At 44.4% G+C, this 26,744-nt stretch overlaps 1 protein-coding gene across 6 annotated transcripts in view; it reads right to left on the bottom strand.

Moving 5' to 3' along the window:
- Window positions 1-26,744, bottom strand: part of PTPRM (protein tyrosine phosphatase receptor type M) — a 662,162-nt gene that overhangs the window by 338,014 nt on the left and 297,404 nt on the right. For all 6 annotated transcript variants that reach the window (XM_061399910.1, XM_061399904.1, XM_061399907.1 and 3 more), the window contains one exon: window positions 25,355-25,648. In XM_061399910.1, coding sequence (XP_061255894.1) covers window positions 25,355-25,648 — 294 coding nt within the window. The remainder of the gene's footprint in view (window positions 1-25,354; window positions 25,649-26,744) is intronic.

Below are 26,744 nucleotides of genomic sequence, written 5' to 3'. Positions count from 1 at the left end.
ATGAACACGGGGCAAACAACCTATGAAGAGGCAGGAGGCGCTCCTCCAACTAGGTAATGGCTGTAGACTGCCCGTGTGAGCCTCCTGGGGTTTACCCTCCAGGGTGGAAGGCTCACACCTTTTCTCTGCATCAGTGCTAGCCAGCACTGCCGACCTTCTGGGAAGAACTGCTGAATCCTGAAAATAGACCACCTGAAATTTTTAACCCTAAAATAGCTTGGCTGTACACAGAATACATTTTACATTCGTATTTTTTAATGCTTATCTAAGTAGTTATCAGTCAAAAATACCACCACTGAAGTCATTAGCTGGACAGGGATCTACATGTGACATTATTAAAAAAAGTCACTATAGTCCCTCCTTACTAGGAAACCACAAGATAAGCAGGCTGCCATGAACCATCTAGAAAATCAAGCTAAACACAGGCAGCACACACACAATCACACTCACGTGCAATTTATCATGCAGCTGAAATGTGATGGCTCTGGTGGGTTTTGAGGGATGCTTAGTGTTGGAATAGATGTTAAAGGTCTATATTCCAGGAGGTGAGATCAGGAGAAAATACCATCTTATGAGTTAGAGAAGGCTTCTAGAGCTGAATGAAGGAGGAGACAGTGTGTGTGGGGGTTGAGGGGGGGAGGGATTGAGAGTGCCAGTGGAGGGAGCAACACAGAAATGTAGCTTCCATGTTCTGGGCATGAAATTTAACTTCATACAAAGTGTAGAAGTGAACGAAGCCAACATTAAAAGTGCTGACCAACATACACATGGCCAACAGGCACGTGCAAAGATGCTAAAACATCACTAATCATCAGCGAAATGCAAATCAAATCCCCAGTATCACCCCCTGTCTGTTAGGACAACCATCGTCAAAAAGAAAAGAGATGACAAGTGTTGGCAAGGATCTGGAGAAGAGGAAAACTCATGCAACGTTGGTGGGAATGTAAGTGGGACCACTATGGAGAACAGCGTGTAGTTTCTTCAAAAATCTAAAAACTACTATACGATCCAACAGTCCTGCTTCCAGGGAGAGATCCAAAGGAAACAAAAACCAGATCTTGAAGATCTGCACCCCTGTGTTCACTTATGCCTTTATCCACAATGATCATAATATGGAAACAACCCAAGTATTCATTAATGGATGAATGGACAAAGGGGATATGATATAATACAATGGAATATCATTCAGCCATGATAAAGAATGGAATCCTGCCACTTATGACAACGTAGATGAACCTTGACGGCATTATATTAAGTGCAATAAGTCAGACAGAGAAAGACAAATACAGCATGGGGTCACTTATATGTGAAATCTGAAAAAAAAAAAAAAAAGTCAAACTCATAGAAAGAGTAGCCACCAGAGACTGCAGGGTTGGGGAAACAGGAAGATGGTGTTAAAAGAGTATAAACTTTCAGCAACAAGATGAATAACATCTGAGGACCTAATGTAAAACATCCTGACTACAGCTGATAACACTGTGGTGTTTAACTGAAATTTGCTTAGAGAGTAGAACCTGCATGTTCTTATCAAAAAAAGAGATAAATATATAATGGGTACATTGAGTAACCAGCTGGGGAGAATCCTTTCACAACACACAAATATATCAAATTACCATGACATATACTTCAAATATCTTTCAATTTTTCATGTCAATTATGTCTCAATAAAACTGAAATTAGCCATTAAAAAACACAAAATTTTGCCATTTGCAGTATCATGGATGGACTTGGACGGCCTTCAGTTCAGTTCAGTCGCTCAGTCGTGTCCAGCTCTTTGCGACCCCATGAATCACAGCACGCCAGGCCTCCCTGTCCATCACCAACTCCCGGAGTTCACTCAAACTCATGTCCATCAAGTCAGTGATGCCATCCAGCCATCTCATCCTCTGTCCGTCCCCTTCTCCTCCTGCTCCCAATCCCTCCCAGCATCAGAGTCTTTTCCAATGAGTCAACTCTTCGCATGAGGTGGCCAAAATATCAGAGTTTCAGCTTTAGCATCAGTCCTTCCAATGAACACCCAGGACCGATCTCCTTTAGAATGGGCTGGTTGGATCTCCTTGCAGTCCAAGGGACTCTCAAGAGTCTTCTCCAACACCACAGTTCAAAAGCATCAATTCTTCGCTGCTCAGCTTTCTTCACAGTCCAACTCTCACGTCCATACATGACCACTGGAAAAACCATAGCCTTGACTAGACGGACCTTTGTTGGCAAAGTAATGTCTCTGCTTTTGAATATGCTGTCTAGGTTGGTCATAACTTTCCTTCCAAGGAGTAAGCGTCTTTTAATTTCATGGCTGCAATCACCATCTGCAGTGATTTTGGAGCCCAAAAGAATAAAGTCTGACACTGTTTCCCCATCTATTACCCATGAAGTGATGGGACCAGATGCATGATCTTTGTTGGACGGCATTAGGCTAAGTGAAATGTCAGACAGCGAAAGATAAATATTGTATGATGTTGCTTATATGTGGAATTTAAAAAACACAACAAACTAATGTATATAATACAAAAGCAGCAGACTCAAAGAGAGCAAACTGATGGTTACCAGTGGGGAGGGGGAAGGGCAGCCTAGGGGTGGGAGAGCGAGAGGTGCAAACTGTCGGGTGTAACAAACGCTCAAGGCTGTGCTGTACCACATGGGAACAGAGCCAGCATTCTGTAACAACTGTGAATGGAAGGTAACCTTTAACAATTGCATAAAAATAAACAATGAAAAAGGAATTAAACTTCTGCATGCACAAAACTTTGTCAAGACTGGTTTGATCTCCTTGCTGTCCAAGAGACTCTCAAGAGTCTTCTCCAACACTACAGTTTGAAAGTATTGATTCTTCAGTACTCAACATTCTTTATGATCCAACTCTCACATTCGTACACGATTGCTGGAAAAGCCACAGCTTTGACTCTATGGACCTCCATTGATGACAAAAACCACAGGTAAGCAAAACAAGCTCGGATTTCAGCCAAGACTGCTAGCCCCTGGCACCCTACCCAGGGTCCAGCATGCTGCTGCCACATACCAGAGGAAATTCATTGTTTCCTGATCCTTTGTTTGCAATTAGGCTAAGGTAGTTCCATCAGCTAACCCTGTTCTCTCAGCTGGCTGTTAACCGTAATTGAGGAGCCCACCAGGCTCCTCCATCCATGGAGTTTTCTAGGCAAGAGTACTGGAGTGGGTTGCAATTTCCTTCTCCAGGGTATCTTCCCAACCTGGGGATCAAACCTGGGTCTCACGCATCGCGGGCAGATGCTTTACCGTCTGAGCCACCAGGGAATCTCAATAATAAACTTAATGACCACCAAACAAAATCCCGCCACTGGTGGCTGCGTGTCTGCCATGATCCAGAGAAACCAGCGACTCTGTATTCACCATCAAACTAGACTTCTCAGCAGCCTGATGGGTAGAAACTATTTCTAATTCCATTTGATGGATTAGTAAACTAAGGCCTTGCCTGGTCCAACAACATGTTCAAGTCAGGGCTGGGGGAATGCTCCTGTTATAGGGCCAGAGAGTCCGTATTTTCTGTATGGGGCCAGAGCATATAGATTGAGGCTCCGTGGACCAGTTTCTGCTGCTACTACTCAGTCTGACCTTTAAAGCTCAAAGACAGACAATATGTAAAGGAATACGTGTGGCTGTGTTTTGATAAAACTTCACTCATGGGCACTGGAGTTTGAATTTATATAATTTCATGTGTCACAATATCTCATTGTCTTCATCTTTTTGTTTCAATGACTAGAGGATTCTCAGACCACGCAAAGTTGGGGGCAGCCTGGCCTGTGAACTGCAGTTTACTGATCCCTAGTCAAGGTGATCCATGAGGTTAACTGGCAGAGCCCAAATTTAAAGCAGACACTGTGCCCCCTCCTGTAGGCTGAAAAGTAGAAGCTACTAAAACCATTACTTACATCTGGTCTATGACATGCATTCCTTTCTAAGACTGCTAGTCCAGATATTAACTAACACTATAATATATCCTATAATATATGATAATTATTATAAACAATACAGAGTGAACTTTCAGCTCCAATAAATATTAATTGAATGTCTATTAATACCATTCTCTTTTCTAGGGTATCTTCCTGACCCAAGGACTGAACCTGGTTCTCCTGCATTGCAGGCAGATTCTTTACCATCTGAGCCAAGAGGGAAGCCAATAGCCAATGTATATAGCCATAAGCAATGTATATAAAAGCATCTAAGAAAAGGTACCATTTTCTCTAATCTTCAGATATTAGTGATGGTCATTTACTCTGTAGCTGATTTTCTTCATGCTTCCGTTAAACTCAACCTTCAACCTCAAATTTTATGGGACTTAAATCTAACTTGTATCAGAAGTCCTTAAAACCTGAACAGATATTTTTATGTCCATGTTCACAGCAGTTGGAAACAACTCAGATGTCCATAAACAGATGAGCTGATAAATAAAATGTGGTCTATTCAATACAGTGGATATTGTTTAGCCATAGAAATTAATGAAATTTTGATTTTGCTACGACAAGGATGGGCCTTTAAAACATTAAACTTAGTGAAATAAGTCAGACACAGAAGGACAAATATTGTATGATTCTACTTACATGAAGCACTTAGAACAAGTCAACTGAGACAGTAAACAGTAGAATTTGCCAGGGGCTGGGAGGAGGGGAGAAATAGGGGCTGTTGTTTAATGGTACAGAGTTTTAGTTGGGGGTAATTTTACAACAATAAACATTTTTTTAAAAAGGCCTTACTAGGGGTTCCTATGACATTCCTCTTAATAAAAAATAGAACCCTTCTATTCATTCTATTCAAACCATAAACTAATGAACAGATTGCATCTATTTTCCTAAAAATTTCAGATCATCAGAAGAATCTCTAAATCAATTTTCTTGGCAAACACATATTTGCTTTTCTGAACATCAAAGAAGAGGGAGAGGTTTTTGTTTACTCAACATCTTAGAATAAAATAAATCAATAAACACTGTGAATAAAAAGAGACCAATCATAGCAGTGTACACTCTGCAAATGTGGTTTTTAATCTTCTAGGATATGTTTTTAAAATGAGATAGTTCTATAGTAACAAGAGTGTTAAATGCACTTTCTTTTCTCGGGTATATCTAAACCAGGTAAAGTAGAAATTAGAACATCACCTGGGTCGATTTCAACACCAGCCCTCGCTGTGCCCCGGGGTCCAGGGCACCCCACGCGTCACCCTTTGTCCATGGAGAATCACTGACACAGCTGTTCGCTGTAGGATTTGCAAATCGGCTACATGATGACATGACGATGATGAGAAGACAGTCGAGGAAGAACCGTGCTCCTCTTTCCTGGTCACTGGGGCTCACGTCTATCACACACGAAACATTTGGAGGTGAGAGCTTATGCTGTTAATAATGTAACAACAAAGACAGCAAATGTTCTCCACTTGTTCCTGTAGCAGTGGCGTAACCAGCCTCACAGACTCTCCTGTTCATAGCCACCTCAACCTTCCTCTAATTATCATCAAAGAAAAAACCTCATGAAGTCATATTTCAACCCAGCCAGACAAGGGTTTTCACAAACTTTTACACATTTCTCAAGAGACATACTGTGGGAAGGAGGGAAATAAAGACAGATTTGGGGGTACAGTCATAGCCTGGAAGACTTGTGTCTCACCAACGGTCTTCATATTGTGGGTACTGACTGTATTTGATGTCTAGGGCTGCCATAGCAATGTACCACTGACAGGGTGGCCTGAATGACAGATTTGTATTTTTTCACAGTCCTGGAAGCCAGAGAGTTTAAGATCATGGTGTTAGCAGTATTGGTTTCTCCTGGGGCCACCTTCCTGGGCCAGTGGACAGCCGTCTTCTCTGTGTCCCCACATGGCCATTCCTCTGGGTGTATCTGTGTCCTAATCTCCTCTTTTTATAAGGACATCAGTCATATTAGATCAGGGCCCAACCTAATAATCTAGCTTCACCTTAATTACTTCTTTAAAGACCCTTCTCTAGATACTGTCACATTCTGAAGAGTGGGAGGTTAGGACTCCAACATGAATTTGGGGAGAAAACAGTTCAGTCCACGATGCCAACTCAGAAGGTCACTATAAATGCACGTGCATAAAGCCATTTTCTGAGTTTAATAATATTTGCTCAAAGACAATGGCACCCCACTCCAGTACTCTTGTCTGGAAAATCCCATGGATGGAGGAGCCTGGTAGGCTGCAGTCCATAGGCAACCCACTCCAGTGTTAAGAGTCAGATACGACTGAGCGACTTCACTTTCACTTTTCACTTTCATGCATTGGAGAAGGAAATGGCAACCCACTCCAGTGTTCTTGCCTGGAGAATCCCAGGGACGGGGGAGCCTGGTGGGCTTCCGTCTATGGGGTCGCACAGAGTCGGACACGACTGAAGTGACTTAGCAGCAGCAGCAGCAGCAGTCTACACCTACCCTCTGTACTTACTCACTCCCACACTTGACTGAATCTCTAAGGAACCAGCTTCATTCAGGAGCCTCAGTCAAGTGTGGGCATCCACTGTTCCCAATGTTGGGTCTGAATCTCCTAACCCTACTCGGCCGGCTCCTTCAGGGGCACAGGACGACAGGAAACACTCCCCGGCCAGGGCCACCTTCAGACATGTAAGTGCCACTGTTTCTCTGCATTGCTCTAAGAATGGACCTGAATCACGGAATGGAAAGCCTTCCCAGGAGACCAGGTATATGAAAGTCAGGGATCTGCTTTTCTCTATCCTGGAGAAAAGGAAAACACATTTCAAAAACCCTACCAATGGCTTTGATTCCAGGAGTCTAAGGCTGAGCTAAACTTCTTTAAACCCAGTTATAAGGTGGTGAGGACTCTCCTCTAGATCTGCTATCACATGAATAATTTCAAGTTCTGATAAGCTCTCTAGAATGTGAACACAGTCTCAAGCCCCACTGTTTGACACTGGGCCTGAGACGGCCCTCCTTTTATCTTCCAACTTCAAAGTATAATTTGGAAATATAAGCCGACTTTCTCATGGATTCTGAAGGTTCTGTGCCATCAGGGACAATGGGCTGATGCTTTCAGGAATGAGTCCCAGACTCTGAAAGATCTTTGTTGGCATCCATACCCTCCCCCGGATGGTGGAAGGACTGCAAGTATTCTGGAGCCCACCTGGCCCCTGGACACTGAGGGAAGTTATCCTTCGGACAGTAAGCAGGATGGTGGACTGTCTAGGGAGCCTCTAGGCATTTGCATCAATTTGATTTTTTTTTTAGGTCCCCAGCCATGAAGCAGCTGGGCCAAACCAGAAAGAAAGCACTTGAGAGTCAGATACAGGAGGAACTGTAGCCTGGTTCTGTGAGACCTTTGACACCTCAGATTCTCAGCTCCCTGATTTGGAAAAGGAGGAGACTGTTATCCACCTCACGGTCATCTGGGGGATGAGGTGAGACAAGGCATGTGCCCTTAACTTACAAACTATAGAGCACTAAAAGTGGGGTCAGTGGGCCATCTTTCTAGATTCTTCCATGACTACATTTCTGTGTTTAAAACCACTCGGTCGTGGATGGTCCTAGACATTGATTGTTACACTGAGTGAAGTCAGTCAGACAGAGAAGGAGAACTATCATATGACATCCTTTGTATTCAGAGTTTAAAAAGAAATGCTACAAGTGAACATACCTACAGAACAGACTCACAGACTTAGAGAACAAACTTATGGTTGCCGGCGGAGGTGGGGAAAGGATCGGGGGAAGGGAGAGCTAGGGAGTTCGGGATGGACATGTACACACAGCTGTATTTAGGACCTCTTGTGCAGCAGAGGGAACTCTGCTCAATGCTACCTGGCAGCCTGGATGGGCGTTTGGGGGAATGGATACGTGCACATGTACAGCTGAGGCCGACTCCTTCACTGTTCACCTGAAACTGTCACAACACTGTTAATCAGCTACACCCCAATACAAAAGAAAAGGTCAAAAGAATACCCAGGGGCCCCAAGGTGTGGGACTCCTTCCTATCCTGACCTTATTCAAAGACTGTTCTGTAAGAAACTCGGCAACACATTGCTTTCTAGACCCCACTGCATTCTAAAAATTTACATTTTTATTCATCAAGTTAACAATATTTCAAGGCAAATTGACTGCCTACCAACCTTGATGGTGCCAATTTAGTACTATGGATGAAAATCTCAAATGTCTCCTGCTCTTTGGCATTAAATAGTGGGTGGAAGTGGAGCTTTTATTGACAGTTTTACTACTCTATTTTACCACCTTACGTTTTTATGTGACAGTAAGGCAGCTAAACACGCGTTGAATAGGCACTGAGGTAACCTGATAATGGCTTCCCCAGATGCTGTTCTCCAAGGAGGCTGGTGCCAGACAGGGCACGGAAAAGTGTAACGGGAGAGAGGAGCCTGACTTGGAGGGGATGGGAGGAAGCAGGAGCCGTTCTACCAACGGCCGGAGCACCCGTGGGCCCTCACGTGTGCCAGGTGAGGTGTCACGGCCTGAAGAGAACTCAGTCTTCATCGTGTCCTCTTTCTCCAGCAGTCACCATGCAGCCAGAGACCGAAAGCGAGTTCTGAGGACCTGAGACAATCACCGCCAGAAAGACAGTGTCTTATTGCAGATTGGGCAGTGTCAGTGTCTTCCCAAGGACATGGTTAGGATACTGGCTGCTTGAGCAACAGGCCTCACGGTTCCCACACGCAGAGGATGAGCTAAGCGTTTGACAAGCAGAAAGGAGAGGAGGAAAGGCGTTTCTGAGCCAGGGAACAACAGATGGAAAGGCACAGAGGTGTGATGGGAAAGCCTGGATGATGTGCTCGGGGAGCTGGACGAGGTCCGAGGTGACTGAAATATAAGCTTCCAGGAGGAGCTGGCCGGGGGTGGGGGGGTCCTGAAGGTGAAGATCCCCACAGTCCTCCCTAAAGCCCCTGATTATAATAACCCCTGCCTCAGGACACCATGTACTTGACACTCATTTGTACTCAAACACTGGAGAGGGCAGCTGCTCCCTGGGGGGAATATGGGCAGCTCGGGGAGGGAAGGAGGGGTCAGTACATGAAGAACAGGAGGCTGGCAGGCGGCATCAGACTGATGACCACACTCTGACTGATGCAGCTGCTTCTGGAGGGAAAACCCTCATCACTTGCTGCTCATTAGGTGCCAATCCAGACCCTGAGTCACATGGATTCGTCCACTAAACGTCTGCTGAGGGCCACCAGGCAGGTGCTGTGTGTGCATCCGTGGACAAGACAGAGGTTCATCCTGAAGGCTTGAGGCCTCCCGTGTAGCCCAGAGACCAGACTGTTCGAAAATAACCCCATGGGAACACGTGGTTCCCTTGCCCAGAACCCAGAGCTGAGGGCAAGCCCCAGGGAGGGGACCCGCTGGGGAAGTGAGGGTGGCAGGGGTCCCCTGTCCATGGTCCTTCCAGGCAGGAAAGGGCAGCTTTTGGGGAGACAGCACGCGACGGGGGAGCTGATAGCGAGGAGGCCAGAGCCGGACTGTGAGGGCAGGGGAGCCAGTCTTCACTCCTGCTCCCTGAGGGTCCCCCTGGCCGTGCTGCCAATGAGAAGGACAAAACACGCTGCCTTCCTGGAGCTTTCAGTCCAGCGGAGGGAGGGACAGCAACACGCAAAACTAGCCGCAGGGGGGTCAGACGTGAGGGGTGGAGAGAGATGAAGCCAGGGTTAAGTTTAGAGGAGGCTGAGTGCTCAGTCGCTTCAGTCGTGTCTGACTCTTTGCCACCCTGTGGACCATAGCCCTCCAGGCTTCTCTGTCCATGGGATGAGGTAAGACAAGGGATGTGGCCTCAGCCAGCTCAGAGGGAGCCCCAGGTGCTGCCTGCTGGACACCCTCACCTAGATGTCTGGGCGTCTCCAGCTCTGCACCCTTAAAACGCAACTTCATGTCTTCCTCTTCCTCACAGACTTCTCTCTCTTACCCTCCCCATGGATAAAATGTTCCTCTGCCCTTGTCCCTGAGGTCAGTAAAGAATTCCACGAGCTGCTCACTCCTTCCAGCCGGAAACCTGTGACTCACCCTTGGCTCTTTCCACTGCTTCACCCTCTGCAGGGAGCCAGTCACTACATCTTCTCTATCCTTGGTCCTAGAAGCCCTGGGTTCAGCAGCTTTACCTAGGTTATCTGCACAGCGGCCGCCCCAGCGTCAGCCCTCACCCCTAGGCTCTCCGTGCGTCCTTCTCACTCATCATCCCAGGTGTCCCTCGCTCCCCTCCAGAGTCTCTCTGTCCTGCAGTTAGAGATCTTTTTAAAGTCCAATGTGATCATACAAGTCTAAGCAATAGAGGAAAGATAGTAAAATATGAACTCCTTACTCTGCCCCAGGTGGCGCTAGTCGTGGTGAAGAATCCGCCTGCCAGTGCAGGAGACATAAGAGATGCGGGTTCCAGCCCTGGGTCAGGAAGATGTCCTGCAGGAGGGCATGGCAACCCACTCCAGAATTCTTGCTTGGAGAATCCATGGACAGAGGAGCCTGGCGGGTGGGCTACAGGCCATGGGGGTCCCAAAGAGTTGGACATGACTGAGTGCCTGAGTGCACAGCCTCTACTGCTGATTTCTTCAGTAGTCATTCTCAGACACTGCAGGGTTCTCAGAAGGTTTTGTGAGTTTTCTAGACTTAGACACGAGTGGCCAGAGAAGGAAGCCATGGCAGCGGGGGGCGGGTGTCAACGATTTCCTCTGTGGTTGGATCCAGACTGTTGCAGAAGTCACCTCTGGCCTCACTTCTGCTTTCACTTTGGCCACAGTGAGAGCTTCAATAACCACCGTGGGATTAAAGACCCGGCTTCGAGACAGGTCACCCAGGGAACATTCAATTTTCTCTGCCACAGGCCTGGGGCTCAGCGAATACACAGGTGCAGAGCCCAGAGTCATGTTCTGTCAGCTTCCACGCAGAAGCTCTGCTTTATGAAATTTGCTGAAGGCCATTCTGAGGTGGAGAGATGTGTCTTTGTTCTTAAAAAATGATGAAACCTGATTGGAATTTATATGAAAGATGACTGTCATCTGCTTGCAGACTCCTTATAGCAGTCAATATCCTTAAGTCACTATTAGAATAGAAACCTGTTTAATAATTGAAGTTGAGAAGTGATCAGTGTGCTAGAAGAGTTATGAATACTACTGATAAAACATAGAAGAGTTACGATCTCACAATACTACAAAGAAATTCTTTCCAAAGAGAGGAAGATGCATGCTACCACGTAAAAACAAAACAGGCTCTACCAATATACACCTAATAAGTGAAAAGAACGGCCCTGCTGATGTTCCAGGGCTTAATTGAGGGCAAAGCCACGACCTTGTTAAGTCTGCACAGTCTATTGGCTACAAGGTATATTTAATACCTGTGATCAAACAGAGCCCCACTTTATTTTTTTTTAATTTTATTTTATTTTTAAACTTTACAATATTGTATTAGTTTTGCCAAATATCTAAATGAATCCACCACAGGTATACATGTGTTCCCCATCCTGAACCCTCCTCCCTCCTCCCTCCCCATACCATCCCTCTGGGTCGTCCCAGTGCACCAGCCCCAAGCATCCAGTATCGTGCATCGAACCTGGACTGGTGACTTGTTTCATATATGATATTATACATGTTTCAATGCCATTATCCCAAATCTTCCCACCCTCTCCCTCTCCCATAGAGTCCATAAGACTGTTCTATACATCAGTGTCTCTTTTGCTGTCTCGTACACAGGGTTATTGTTACCATCTTTCTAAATTCCATATATATGCGTTAGTATACTGTATTGGTGTTTTTCTTTCTGGCTTATTTCACTCTGTATAATAGGCTCAAGTTTCACCCACCTCATTAGAACTGATTCAAATGCATTCTTTTTAATGGCTGAGTAATACTCCATTGTGTATATGTACCACTGCTTTCTTATCCATTCATCTGCTGATGGACATCTAGGTTGCTTCCATGTCCTGGCTATTATAAACAGTGCTGTGATGAACACTGGGGTACACGTGTCTCTTTCCCTTCTGGTTTCCTCAGTGTGTATGCCCAGCAGTGGGATTGCTGGATCATAAGGCAGTTTTATTTCCAGTTTTTTAAGGAATCTCCACACTGTTCTCCATAGTGGCTGTACTAGTTTGCATTCCCACCAACAGTGGAAGAGGGTTCCCTTTTCTCCACACCCTCTCCAGCATTTATTGCTTGTAGACTTTTGGATAGCAGCCATTCTGACTGGTGTGAAATGGTACCTCATAGTGGTTTTGATTTGCATTTCTCTGATAATGAGTGATGTTGAGCATCTTTTCATGTGTTTGTTAGCCATCTGTATGTCTTCTTTGGAGAAATGTCTGTTTAGTTCTTTGGCCCATTTTTTGATTGGGTTGTTTATTTTTCTGGAGTTGAGCTGTAGGAGTTGCTTGTATATTTTTGAGATTAGTTGTTTGTCAGTTGCTTCATTTGCTATTATTTTCTCCCATTCTGAAGGCTGCCTTTTCACCTTGCTAATAGTTTCCTTTGTTGTGCAGAAGCTTTTAAGTTTAATTAGGTCCCATTTGTTTATTTTTGCTTTTATTTCCAATATTCTGGGAGGTGGGTCATAGAGGATCCTGCTGTGATGTATGTCGGAGAGTGTTTTACCTATGTTCTCCTCTAGGAGTTTTATAGTTTCTGGTCTTACGTTTAGATCTTTAATCCATTTTGAGTTTATTTTTGTGTATGGTGTTAGAAAGTGTTCTAGTTTCATTCTTTTACAAGTGGTTGACCAGTTTTCCCAGCACCACTTGTTAAAGAGTTTGTCTTTTCTCCATTGTATATTCTTGCCTCCTTTGTCAAAGATAAGGTGTCCATGCACTAGCACCCGACCTCAGAATTGTAGTGACCAGAAAACACACAAATCGAGAAACACGAGAGAAGGCCAACTAATGTCATTTTGCAGTTCTTAGGAGAATTAGAGCTAAAATGACCCTGGTCGATATTGATCTTCTATCCTCTGAGCATCTCTCCATGCTGAATCACCTGGTCAGGTTACAGCTATACGCTCTATGCAACAGCCACGCCTCTCGGTTTACGTCACTTGTTTCTCTCTTGAAATGAGAAATTCTTATCTACTCCAGGGCTGTGGGCTGTCCTCACAGAGCCGGATGTCGTAGTGACAGGCAAAGCAAAGTGTGCTGACTGACCAAGGGCTGGCTCGGAGAGCCACATCTGCAGCTCTGCAGATGGGCAAACAGACTCACTGTGCGCTTGTGCAAACTGTACACTCGTGCAAACAGACTGGTGGTACACTTGCACAGACTCACCATGCATTTGTGTAAACAGACTTATTGTGCACTCGTGCAAGTTGCTTTGCTTATCCAGGGCTCAATCTCCTACTTCTCAAAATGTAGGAGTCAGAGGATGTTATAAAGAGCAACTTTTCTTTTCTTCTAAGTATATACTGTTAAGAACTTTGAAGAGTCTGAGATTTCACCCAACTTTCACATTAATGAGTTCCCGGCCCCAGTTTCATGGATGTTAGCAGAAGACAGGAGATTCCTGGATCAGAAACGGAGGACTTCACTACTGACAGCACAGTGAGTAGCTTGAGCATAAAGCTCGTCACATCACACTTTGCCCCCAAAGTTTCATGAGGGCGACAGTGAGGATCCAAGCCGTGCTGCACACAGGAGGTGTGTGTTACACTGCTGAGACCCTGAGCTCAGGGAACCCAAAACTCTTACTTGGGAGAAAGCACGCCTGTCTGCCCTTCACTCCAGAGGCAGGCACCGCCTTTGTTATACTGAACCAATTTGATCCCTGGGTCAGGAAGATCCCCTGGAGAAGGGAATGGCTACTGACTCTAGTGTTCTTGCCTGGAGAATTCCATGGACAGAGGAGCCCGGTGGGCTACAGTCCATGGGGTCACAAAGAGTCAGACATGACTGAGAACGACTAACAGCGCAGCATGTCTCAGGATACAAATAGCTACTGCTAAGGATGAGGGAAAGATACATAAATACTGCACTAGACTCTAGCCACTAGAGAGATGTTCAGACAGTACTGACCAATGTGAAATCAAATTGCAGAAACCCATGAACAACATGCTCTTCCATGGTTAGAAAGAGTAAGTTACAGACCTGGGACATAGACTGATATATATATGTGCAAATGGGTAGAGACAGAGATGTACAAAGATAAACACCCAAGTATTACTCCCAGGAAAGGAACTGAAAGATGAGGAAATCCATGACCTTCTTCACTATATATTTCTATATATTTTGCCTTCTTATATGGTACCTCTGGCTTCAGTAGTTAAAACAGATCATGAAAAAGCTATAAACATTAACAAATAAAATGTTAGGTATGATGAAGTCACGATCCATCTTAAGAGTGATAGAGTCTAGCTAAAGAATAGTAAATAACAATATATAACACCTAACAGAAATATATATATATATATATGTTAATATCTGTATTTTTCTACTGCTAATATATGCTAGAAAGAGTTTTCAATGCCAGCTACAAATCTATGTCTAGAGTCAGTTGTCTAGATCTGAAAGAAAGAAATATTGCTATTTGGTCAATAGAAATATTTTACCTGAATAGTTATATTACTTATTTTACTCTTTCTACAAAGGTAATAACATGGATGGAAGACCAGCAGTTTTGATCTCAAACAGTTCTATTATCTTTCTTATTTTAATAATAGGTATAACCATGCTTCCTAATAAAATTTCTGGTATTTGTAGTTTTAATTTCATTTATATGCATTATTCATTTTTAAAGCTTTGTATTCACTTACAATTTATTCTAATAGGTAATGCAATTACCGGTTCTTTATATTCTTAAAATTAATTTAGAAAAATATTATCCAAACAAAGGAACATGTTTCAGCCTCATAAACTAAAAATTTGACATTTCATCAAGGTTTCATAATTCATTGTTATCATTCTGCAAGTTTTAGCTCTCATTTAACTTCTTATTAATTTAGTTTTTAAGCACGAGTAGGATTTTCCTCAGAGATGAAGTAGGAAAATTCTAATTGGAGCCCAAATGTAGCTGAGTCTGTTTCCATGAGTTCTAGCCACATGAACAAGGACGAATGAGCTGAGAGCTGGTGGGAGAAGAGGAGGATGAATCTAAGCCTGCCCAGGCAAGATGAACAGAAGCACAAGGACCTATGAGATCAAGGACAGTGTCCATCTTCCTCCCAGTTTATGAAATGGGACTTGCTGCACTTGAGGCAAAAACCCAGAGCAACCTGATAAGTTAAAGCCTGTGGGAACTTTTCCTGAAATGTCCTGAAGACAAAGGCGATTCTGAGACTAGTCCTTTCAGGTTTTCCTTTGGTCATGGGCTCAGAATAAAGGTGAGCCTGTCTCAGAAGCACTCTAGAGAGGAAGAGTGCACCTGGGCACCACAGTCCCTTAGTCCACAGCATCAGGACGCACCTGAGTCCCTTAATCCACAATATTAGGACCCATCTCAGTTCCTTAGGTTCACAGTATCAGAACCCATCTCAGTCCCTTAGTCCACAGCATCAGGACCCACATCTCCAATCTCAATCCTGACCACAGGCATGTTTCTCTAAGACAGCAGAGCCCCTCTCATAGAGACCGATGCCATCAAAGCACTGCACCGGGAACCTGGTCAAGACATACAGAACATGGCATGGAAGGATTTTGAAGTTTTTTTTTTTTTTTTTAAGCGTCAAATGGCCCATCAGAGGTATGGCCTGGGAAAGCTGCAGCCACTGACTGATAATCTCCAGATCCTTCTTTTAAATTTCTCTGCCTCCTCAGTTTATTCCAAGCCACACAGGGAGCTGCCTACAAAGACTTCAACCTCACGCCTAGAAGTTCCATGATCGATGCTTACTCTTTACAGACAAGGGGCCTGCTTGACACCTTCTAGAACCATCAGGGCACTTAGGAGTGGCAGAGACAGGATAATGAGGACTCTGAAAGCAACCACCTCCATCTGTCTGGCTTTTCCATCATGCTTAGTCACTAGGTCACGTCCGACTCTTTTTTGATCCCATGGAATGTAACCCACCAAGCTCCCCTGTCTGTGAGATTTCCCAGGCAAGAATACTAGAGTGGGCTGCCATTTCCTTCTCCAAGGGATCTTCCCAACCCAGGAATCGAAGTTGCATCTCTTATGTCTCCTGCGTTGCAGGCAGATTCTTTATCCACTGAGCCATTGGATATGAGTAGCAGCCAAAGCTGGCTTCTCTAGAAGCCTTTCCAAACCCCTCACACAGAATTGCTCCAGAAGTTATAATCCTACCTCCTCCCCAGCCATGGCCTTAGGGTTCAGACTTCCCTGGTGGCTCAGACAGTAAAGAATCTGCCTGCAATGTGGGAGACCTGGGTCCAATCCCTGGGTCAGAAAGATCCCCTGGAGGAGGAAATGGCAACCCACTCCAGTATTCTTTCCTTGGAGAATCCCCATGGGCAGAGGAGCCTGGTGGACAACAGTCCATGGGGTCGCAAAGAGCCGGACACGAGTGAGCACTTAACACACATAGACAATGGAAAGTGCTGACTCAGTGTTTCAAGGCAGTGTTGAGGTTTGGATATCACAGCCTGTGGGGCATGAAGACCTGTGCAGCACAGACTGAATGTATCATAACAAAAAAGGTTCCAGGATGCTGCTGTGTTCTCTTCCTCACCCAACTGCAACACGCTGCCCAAAGCCGTGTATTTATATCTGCAGTCTAATCGGGCAGATACTTTTTATTCCCTTTTAATGTTTATCATTAAGAAAGGTTCTTAATGGTTTAATGTGTTGGAAATGCATTAAAAAAAAAAAACCTGTTGCCCTTTGGCAGAACTGTTTTAGAATTAGAATTAGCACACTTTAATTTTTCTTTCCTTGGTAAATAAACTTAAATTAAAAATAAATCGTGTTCCATTCGGTGAGGCCTTGGCCTATATTCATTCTGAATCTCAGCCGCTGCCAGGTATCCGTCGGGCTCCCACCCGCCCCGCCCTTGGGTCGTCCTTGTGGGTCCAAATACATGTTGTGTCGCCAGCAAGTTTTGTATAAAAGAGACAAATCTGCCCCCACCTTGATTTAGGAAGAAAACAAAACAAGTTTTGGCAGGGTTTTAATTCAGATCAGACCCATTCCAACTGGAACGTCTGTTTTGTTCCCACAAGAGGAACTAAGAATAATAAAGAGACACAGAGAGGTTGGCCTTTAGTGCGTGTGGGTAGCATGCAGTTTGGGCTTCATGCAAAGCCCTCCTGCCAAGAATCTCATCACTGTTCAGTTCCCACATGGGAACCCCACTCAAGAGTATTTAAGATGACTGGGTCTGACACACACACACTATTCTATATAAAATAGATAACTAACTAATAAGGACCTGCTCTATAGCACAGGGAACTCTACTCAATACCCTGTAGTGACCTATATGTTCAAAGAATCTAAAAAAAAAGAAAAGAGTGGATATATGTATATGTATAACTGATTGGCAATGGCACCCCACTCCAGTACCCTTGCCTGGAAAATCCCATGGATGGAGGAGCCTGGTGGGCTGCATTCCATGGGGTCGCTAGAGTCAGACACGACTGAGCGACTTCACTTTCACTTTTCACTTTCATGCATTGGAGAAGGAAATGGCAACCCACTCCAGTGTTCTTGCCTGGAGAATCCCAGGGACAGCGGAGCCTGGTTGGCTGCTGTCTATGGGGTTGCACAGAGTCGGACATGACTGAAGCGACTTAGCAGCAGTGGCAGCAGCATAACTGACTCACTTTACTATACGACCATTGAAATCAACGAGACTCCAATAAAAATAAAATATAAAAGGAGTTACTCCTGTCTCACATTTAGCAACCACAGTGAAATTAACACCTCAAAACCTGTATTAACCTAAATCTCCTGAGATTTAGACTAGGGCTGGTAGCACAGAGTATGTTGCTATGTAAATGAGGTTAAAGACCTCATTCTTTAACTCTCAAGGGGCTTCCCTGGTGGTTCAGTGGTAAAGAATCCACCTGCCAATACAGGAAACACAGGATATGTGGGTTCGATCCCTGGTCCAGGAAGATCCCACATGCCTTGGAGCAACTAAGCTCATGCACCACAACTTTTTACTGAGCCTGAGTGTCTGCAGCCTGTGCTCTACAACAAGAGAAGCCACCGAAATCAGAGGCCCGAGCACCGCAACTAGAGAGCTGTCCCCACTTGCCACAACTAGAGGAAGTCTGTGCACAGCACAATCAAAACAAGCAAACAAAAATTATTTAATTAATTTAAAAAATTAAAAGAGAAAAGATGGTCTCAGGGTCTCGGTAAAACACATCACGGAACATTAACCTGTGGTCAGTACAACATCCTCACGGTCAGGGATGCGGGGCCTCTGCTCTGAGGAACACCACGCTCACACCTGTAGGTCATCATCCAAGCACATGGTGAGGGCACAGGAGAGTTACACAAACACATCTGTTCTGGGGCAACGGGACAACTGCCATCACAAAGAACAGGAGATGCACAAAAATGCACACTGCAACAGGGTGAGCACACACCCACTTTCACAGGCCACAGGGCACAGGTGAAGTGGCCTGAAGTGATGAAAACCATGGCCCACCTCTCCTGTCACTGCAGGTAGGACAGACAAGGCAGCGTTGACTGCTTCGATCCAAGCCCCTGAGCAGAAAAAAAATGCAATTTCATGTAATACACATTCGAACTTCTTATCACAGTCACAGAAAAGGCTCCCAGCTAGGCATGTGTGAAACAAATACACAGCTCTCTGTGAATATAAAATGTACACTCCCTTACTCGTTTACATTATTTTCTTAAACCCTCCAATTACTTATCTCACTCATTATTCTGGACAAACAGAAGGCTGCCTGTTGGTGGGTGGCTATAGCATCCTGACACATCTCTTATATATACACTTGAAGTCTGAAGACACAGAAGTACTGTCTGCTCTAGGAGGCATGAGTTCCCAAGTCAGAAAGATAAAATGTTTTTAAACTTCGAGGATTACTCATGGAAAACCAATGTAATTGCTTAAAGTCTCAAAGTGGTTTTCAAAGAATCACATAAACTATATACTACACGACACTGTCAGAGTAATCACAGACATGTATACACCACACAACATGGTCAGAGTAACTGCTGCTGCTGCTGCTGAGTCACTTCAGTCGTGTCCGACTCTGTGCGACCCCACAGACAGCAGCCCACCAGGCTCCCCCGTCCCTGGGATTCTCCAAGCAAGAACCCTGGAGTGGGTTGCCATTTCCTTCTCCAATGCATGAAAGTGAAAAGTGAAAGTGAAGTCGCTCAGCGACCCCATGGACTGCAGCCTACCAGGCTCCTCCGCCCATGGGGTTTTCCAGGCAAGAGGACTGGAGTGGGGTGCCAGCGCCTTCTCCGGTCAGAGCAACTACAGAGGCACAATCGCACGTGCTGTAATACGGATGGACCTGGCAGACACTGCACTAAGTGAATGCGCCAGACACAAAAGACTGATTCCACTTACATGAGGAACCCGGAGGCCTCAAACTCAGAGAGGCAGAAACGGGGGTTTTCAGGGCTGGGGGGTGAAGGGAAGAGGTAGGGAGTTTTAGTTTTGCAAAATGAAAAATTCCTGGAGGTTGGCTGGGTGAACAGAACACTATTGAACTATACAATATTAATGGTTTAAGATGGTAAATTTTATGTTATATTATTTTGGCACAATTAAAACTAAAAATGATAGAAAAATTCGACCTTTCTGCTCTTTATTCCTTTCTCCATTTCCCTTCATAGCATTTATTGTATTATATGTATGTGTATATACAATATACATATATTTATATGTACATGAACTTGCCTGGTGGCTCAGATGGTAAAGAATCTGCCTGCAATGCAGGAGACATGGGTTTGATCCCTGGGTCAGGAAAATCCCCTGGAGGAGAGAATAGCTACTCACTCCAGTATTCTTGCCTGGATAATTCCATGGACTAAGGAGCCTGGCAGGCTACAGTCTGTGAGTTTGCAAAGAGCTGGACAAAACTGAGCAACTAACATACACATACACACACAGAAGAACATAGATACATAATTTATATATTTATTGCCTGAACACCTCTTCCCTCCAATTCCCCCGAATATATCAGCTCTGAAGGTCAGATCTAGTCTTGTTGCTCTGTCCTCAAGGCTTGGGACAGTGCTTTGCAAATATAGGATACTTAATAAATTACCACATGCATAAAATTTTTTAAAAATGCAATCATTCTCTGTTTTAAAATAATTTTAGTTATACTAACTCTATACAATGTAACTGAATACATTTCAGTTCAGTTTTCTTTTTCGCTCCTACCATCTTAATTGTTAAATCATTAGTTTATCATCATCCTGCTTTAACTCCTGGGGCTAGTTATTAGCAAGCCACTTAACCACAGTTAAACAATAACCAGGATACATAAAAAGCAATATCCTCAAATAAAACACTTAAAAAGTCCACTATGAGAATCAAGCTAACAGCATCTCCTGTTTCTATTTTTCAAGGAGCTCCAAGCTAATGACTTGTGATGTACAGGCTGCACATAATTACAAGAATATAAGATATAATAGAAAATACAAACTAAATTGCATTTTGCTCCACTGGATACTGAAATAATTTCAGCTCTCTGAGATTTCCCAACTCTAGCTGAATGGCAAAGTTGGAAAATAACTAGATGTGTATATAAATCTTGAAACTAGCTCTTGACAATAATCATTTTTAATATCCCATGTAGGCAGAGGATTGCTCATCTCTAAAATACTTTCACAGATAATGTCTAACCTGATCTTCTAAAACACCTTGGATATGATCTGGGCAGGTGTCAACGGTGCCTATTTGGAGAATCAGAGAAGAACAGTGATTTGATCAAGGTCACACACGCAGAGCCTGTGCATACATTTGAAAATAATTTGGGGAAGCGTCAGAAAGCAAGAGGTCTGGCAGTGTGCTCCCCTACAATTCTTGAAAGAAACCTGGCAGGTGATGAAACCGTATCTACACGCCACATGCAAAAATCAATGTCAGCGCACAGAGACGGGCCGTAAACAGAGACCATTTCATTTCAATGCAAGAAACGAAATACAGTTTTGTGGGTGTCACTGCAGTGGGATAGGACAAGCCTCATGGGTGCAGCACAGTAATGAAAACAGTTTGTCCAAAAGAAACGGATTTAATAGAAAAAAAAATGAGAGAATGATGTCTGGGATGGATCCAACACCCAACTGTAAGGGATTCTCTGAGCCCAAATATAAACAGAATCCATCTGATTTTTTAACTTACCAGATTAAGTTATCTAAGTCAAGGAAATCAGGTTGCCCGCATCTACTTCTTTTGAATGAAAATGCTAAAAGATAATTTTTTTTACTGGCAGTTAACTTGTATTGACTACTTGCTACGTGTGAGGTTCTGTCCTAGGCACCTCACATGTACGGTCTTCTAAGGCTTCACAACCACACTAGGAGATAGGAGATGCCCAATGTTAGTATCACCCCTGTTTCATAGATAAGGTGACAGAAACTCAGAGAAGGTGTGAGTTCTTCCCAAGGCCACGTGTCTAGCTCCAGGCAGAGCCAGGACTCAAATCCTGGCAGCCTGGTCTCAGAGCCTGAATTCTCAACTGCTGACTCCAGCTCCAGAAACCACAAACATTTCATAAAAGTGATATTTTAGCACAAAAACTGCTACCCTAAAACTCAGTGTTTCCCTACTTCTGCTCAGGCTTTTGCAAAGGTCATCGGAGACCTCCATTGGCCAGCAGAGCACTACTTGATAAACATTATTACGGAGAATTTCATAAGGATGAAATAAAAAAGTAAACTCAGAGGTTTTCAAGCTAGAAGAACACACTGGATCATTTCATTAAAAAGAGACCATAGAATCCTCATGTGGAAGAGGCCTCCAGGTTCAGCCAGCTCAATCCTCTCATGAACATAGAATCTCCTTCTGCAACACCGGCTTCCGCCTGAACCCACCAGCCACTGGGTGTTTTGTGGGAGTTTTGAAACTCCTGGTCATGACTTACTTCTTGTCAAATGTGCAGACACCCTGCTCTTCTCCATCATCCATCTCAACTCTTCCACCATTCCTCAATGGTTGAGCGAAGTTCATAGCATTTCCTATCCAGGATGCATTCCCTTGAGCTCAGCTTGTTCTGTGTTCTCTCTCTTTTAAAATGAGTGATAATAATAATAGCTGACCTCCTCAACATAGGCATTTGTTTTCTTAATGCAACCTACACTTACATTAGGGACTTTTTTTGGGGGGGGGGTTGTTTTGTTGTTGTTCAGCCACTAAGTTGTGTCTGATTCTGTGCGACCCCATGGACTGCAGCAAACCAGGCTTCCTGGTCCTTCATTATCTCCCCGAGTTTGCTCACACTCGTGTCCAATGAGTTGGTGATGCTATCTAACCATTTCATCCTCTGCCACCCTCTTCTCCTTTTGCCTTCCATCTTTCCCAACATCAGGATCTTCACAACAGGTGGCCAAAGTAATGGAGCTTCAGGTTCAGCATCAGTCCTTCCAATGACTATCCAGGGTTGATTTCCTTTAGGATTGACTGGTTTAACCTTCTTGCTGTCCAAGGGACTCTCAAGAGTCTTCTCCAGCACCACCTTTCACTTGGGGGGAGGTGAGGGCAAGGCAATAGCACTACAGAATGACTAACACAATATGGACCATACTGTGTATTCATACGCATTTACACCTAATCCTCAATCTCTCTCTCTTTTTTTTTATGTACTGCTGCTAAATTTTATTTCTCTATTTCTGGACACATAGTCTTGGCCTTTTAAACCACCTGGGATGAATATTCAGTTATTCCCACTTCCTGTCACCCTCTTAGATTCACCCACTGTTTATGCCCAGTCAAGGCCATTTTCCATCTTCCACCTGCTTTGCAGAATGCTCGGCATCTCTCTCAGGTTATGAGGTCCATGACTTGTTCTTTCTGAGCCTTAAATGCTGGTGAACCACCTGAGGAAGAGGAGAGGACCACCAGCACACCTCTCAGTCTAGAGTCTTCCTTCTTTTCACTCTGTCCTGCGCACCACCGTTCCACACAGCTCACCAGAGCAGTAGGCAGGCTTTCCTGCAGATTTTCTCAAAAGCCTCAGGTCAGGAAAGGGTGAGCTGTATTTCTTTGACAGTAGAAGGCTCATTCAACATCCCTTTGCTCACCCACCCGGCATCTTCCCCTCTTATTTCTAGCTTTGAGCCTCTCACCTATTTCTATTTCCTAAGACTGACTTGCTCAACCACAGCTTTTTCAAAAAATGCTCAATGCCTGTGCAGGACACGCCTGCAACAGTGAACAAGGCGGGTTGCAAATGGTAAGAGGAAAAAGCTTGCCTTCTCATCGGACTTACTTGCTTAAGAGAGGTTAAAACTTTAAGGCACAGGGCTGACATGCAAATATCCATTCAGAACTGGTTTTATTGTCTTAAGAAGAGCTGCCAATCTATTATGAAAGGCTCTACATTTACATATTACATCACAGTAACAAAAAGGCTTCTTGAAAACAGAGACACACACCTTAGGGTTTAGGGGAAATGTAGGTAATAATCATGTCAATACCTGAAATATACAGACACAGAATCAGGAGAAAAGACCAGAACTAAAAACATGAGGTGGGAGGGGTTGTCAGTGAATGGGATCCTAACCTTCTTCTGAAGAGAAAGGAAGACTGACGAGCACCATGGCCCCCAAGCAGGATTCCTCCAAATAACGCTGAAGTCAGAGAACACAAACTTATTGCTCAAGGAGCAGGTGTGGAGGAAAGCAGACCACAAGGGCTTCCATCTCCTAGTCTCTAGGAAGGGGGTCGACTTCCCTTGTAGTGCAGCAGTAAAGAATCTGCCTGCCAATGCCTGCCTAACGCAGGAGATATGGGCTCAGTCTCTGGGTCGGGAAGATCCCCTGGAGAAGGGAATGGCAACCCACTCCAATACTCTTGCCTGGGAAATCCCATCAACAGAGGAGCCTGCCAGGCTACAGTCCACGGGGTCACAAAGAGTTGGACATGACTTGGTGACTAAACAACAATAAGGAAGTGGGTCATAGTCTTGACTCCAGAGACTTCACAAGGCAGTTATAAAATAAGTAACAGATTTGAAAGCAATTCCTAAATTCTAAAATGATGTAAACAGTGTTACAAGCTATTGCTTGCATTATGAAAGATGATAAACGATTTCAAAGAAAGAAGGGAAAATGTATTCGTTAAACAGAGAGGAGATGACATGGTTTAGGAAAGCGAGGCACAGAAGCTGTTACCCAGCTCTGTTCTCTATGGACCACCACAGGTCTTTTGCCAGAGTCTGCACTGAGCGTGATATGACCATGGGGGCGGGGGACCCAGGAAAGATACTTGGGTGGACAAGGTGGACAAGACAGGCCCAGTAGCAACACCCCAAGAAGAATAAGGGTCCCGTTTTCTTTTCCAACAAAGTATTTTTACAAAAACAATTTTTTTCCCATGAGTTTTTGGCTTTTGGAAACCACATACTCAAAATTATGAAGAAAGAACCAAGTAGTTACCATTGTCAAGGCTTAATCATTTGTCCTACCAGACAGGGTTAGACTGTTGCTCTGAGTACTTTCAAAACTTAAGAAGAAATGAAACCTATCGATAAATGTCCTCTTATATAATGCTACCTGAAGAATCAATTGTCTTCATAAAAACTTCTGGAGTCTCATCAGCTCAGGCCGCAATTCAGTGTAAGAATCTTCATTCAAATGATGAAAGAACACTTCAGTGTCCCAACCTGTTACTTCTCTCTGTTATTTCAACCCGAGAGCAGCCAGACAGAAACAGCACTTGAACCTCTGATGGGAGCTTCCTTCGGGGTTTGATTTTTATAAGACTCTGCATTTCTCTCTCCATCACCCCCACAGAGCCAGCTCCACACAGTCAATTAGAACTTTATCATCTGAGAATTTAAAGCCTGCGTGCAGCCTGAAAATCACCCTGGCTTATCTTACAAATGGGCCCTGGGTCATTGGCAAGCAGCCACTCCATTCAATATTCGTCCATAAAAACACATGGCTAAGGTGGAATCTGTTCTTCCAAAGCGCCCCACCCCTCACCACCAGGTACAAGCACATCAACAGGGAACATAAACTGAAGAGACCTGGACGGGAGGTGCTGGCCGATGAGCAGACATCATTAAAGTGGACAGTTTGTGTCGACTTTGGGATGATTTCCATAAGAACTAGGTGATAATCCTAGGAAGGTGTAAATGAAGAACAGGGAAAACAGGGGTGGAGACGTCCTGAGTGAGACCAAGCCTTGAGGTCTGAATCCACAGGTGGTTGCCCACAGGTGAAGGGACCTCCTGTGCCCAGACAAGGTCCCAGCAGAGCTGAGGAAAGCGTGAGCCACCTGCATTGAGGCTGCAGGTCAGACCCCATCAGAAACGGACAAGCGGCCCCAGGATCCCCAGACTCACCAGCACACTTGGTCCTGGTCCTGAGGGCGGGCCCAGGGGAGCCGGTGCCGCCCTCCCCGGGCCGGGTGAGGAGCACACTGATCTCATACTCCGTGTCGGGGTCCAGATGCCCGATTTTGTAGCTCGTGGAGTCCACTGGCTGCCGGTCACTCCAGCTCCCACTGGCTGTGCAGTATTCCACCTCCCGGGCCACAATGGGCCCGTCCCCATTGATGGAGTTTGCGTTGAGTTGTATCCACAGGTAGGTGGCCCCCACGGAGGCCAGCTGAGGGGGTGCGATGGGGACAGGGGGCTCTGAAAGGCAAACCAGAGGGCCATCCTTCAGACACGTGTAAAGACCTCAACGCACATCAATCACTAAAATCGGGAAGATGCTGACAATTTAGCGATGAACGGATGAGAACGGTTTTGCTCAGGTTAATAAGAAAAAGCTCCTTGAGAGAGGTCTGCAGTGTTCAAACCTGTGAAATAAGCCACCTTTAAAGCCCAAGCCTGTTCAGGTAGGTACAACCCCAGTTTGTTTTAGTATGCAATTCATTTTTTCTTGAATACGTACATAGGCATCAAAGGATTTTATTTTGCACTAAAAGTAACTTGTAAAAACTCTCTCAAGTGGTAGTAATTAAGCTCTAGAAGGCTCACCACTGTCAACAGTGTCTTTGACATCACCCAAGGTATTACTTACATCATTAAATTCAGTCTTCTTACATTTATATTCCAAGAACATCATCGCTTGAAAAACACAGATGAAATTACACTTTATCTCATCATAAATGCATTTCCAGGATGCCTCATTTACCCAAAAAAGCCATCCCAATGGATTCCTTCTGCTCCCAGAGCAGTGAGCACTTGGGGTAATAAAGTCCAGCACAGCCACTGTTAAGGGAACTTTCAATAATGAATATTATTAAAGCCACAGAGAGAAAGAAAAGCTCTAAAACAAAACACATGCCCAGCTTGATAAACCTCTAAGCAATCAACAGCAAACACTCTTTACAACTCAAGAAAGTCCCCCTCCTTGTTTAAAATCCGAGACTGACTTTCTCTGGACCTTTGAGACGGGAGAAACAGGCAATCTTGTTTTCAACAACATTCCCAGTATATCAAGGGCCACTTGAATGGCTCTCCAGGCACCAAATAAAGACATTCCATGCGCCAATGTCACTGTGAGTGGCACCATACATGACATTAGGGAGGAAGGTAATTGTATGAAATAATAAATTTCTATTTAATGAATCTCCATTAGAGAAAAATGTTAAGCTCTAATGATTTTTTTTTTTTTGAGCATGTTTCTGCAGGTGGTTTGTGCCTTTTGGTGTGTTTTTGTTTTCAACTCCTCATCTAGTTCACACAAATGTATGGAAAATAAAGCCTGCTATTTGAATTGTGG

This window comes from Bos javanicus, chromosome 24 (assembly GCF_032452875.1).
Source record: "Bos javanicus breed banteng chromosome 24, ARS-OSU_banteng_1.0, whole genome shotgun sequence".
NCBI lineage: Eukaryota > Metazoa > Chordata > Mammalia > Artiodactyla > Bovidae > Bos > Bos javanicus.
The sequence above is the reverse complement of the archived record's forward strand: the minus strand, read 5'-3'. Positions and strand labels throughout refer to the sequence as shown.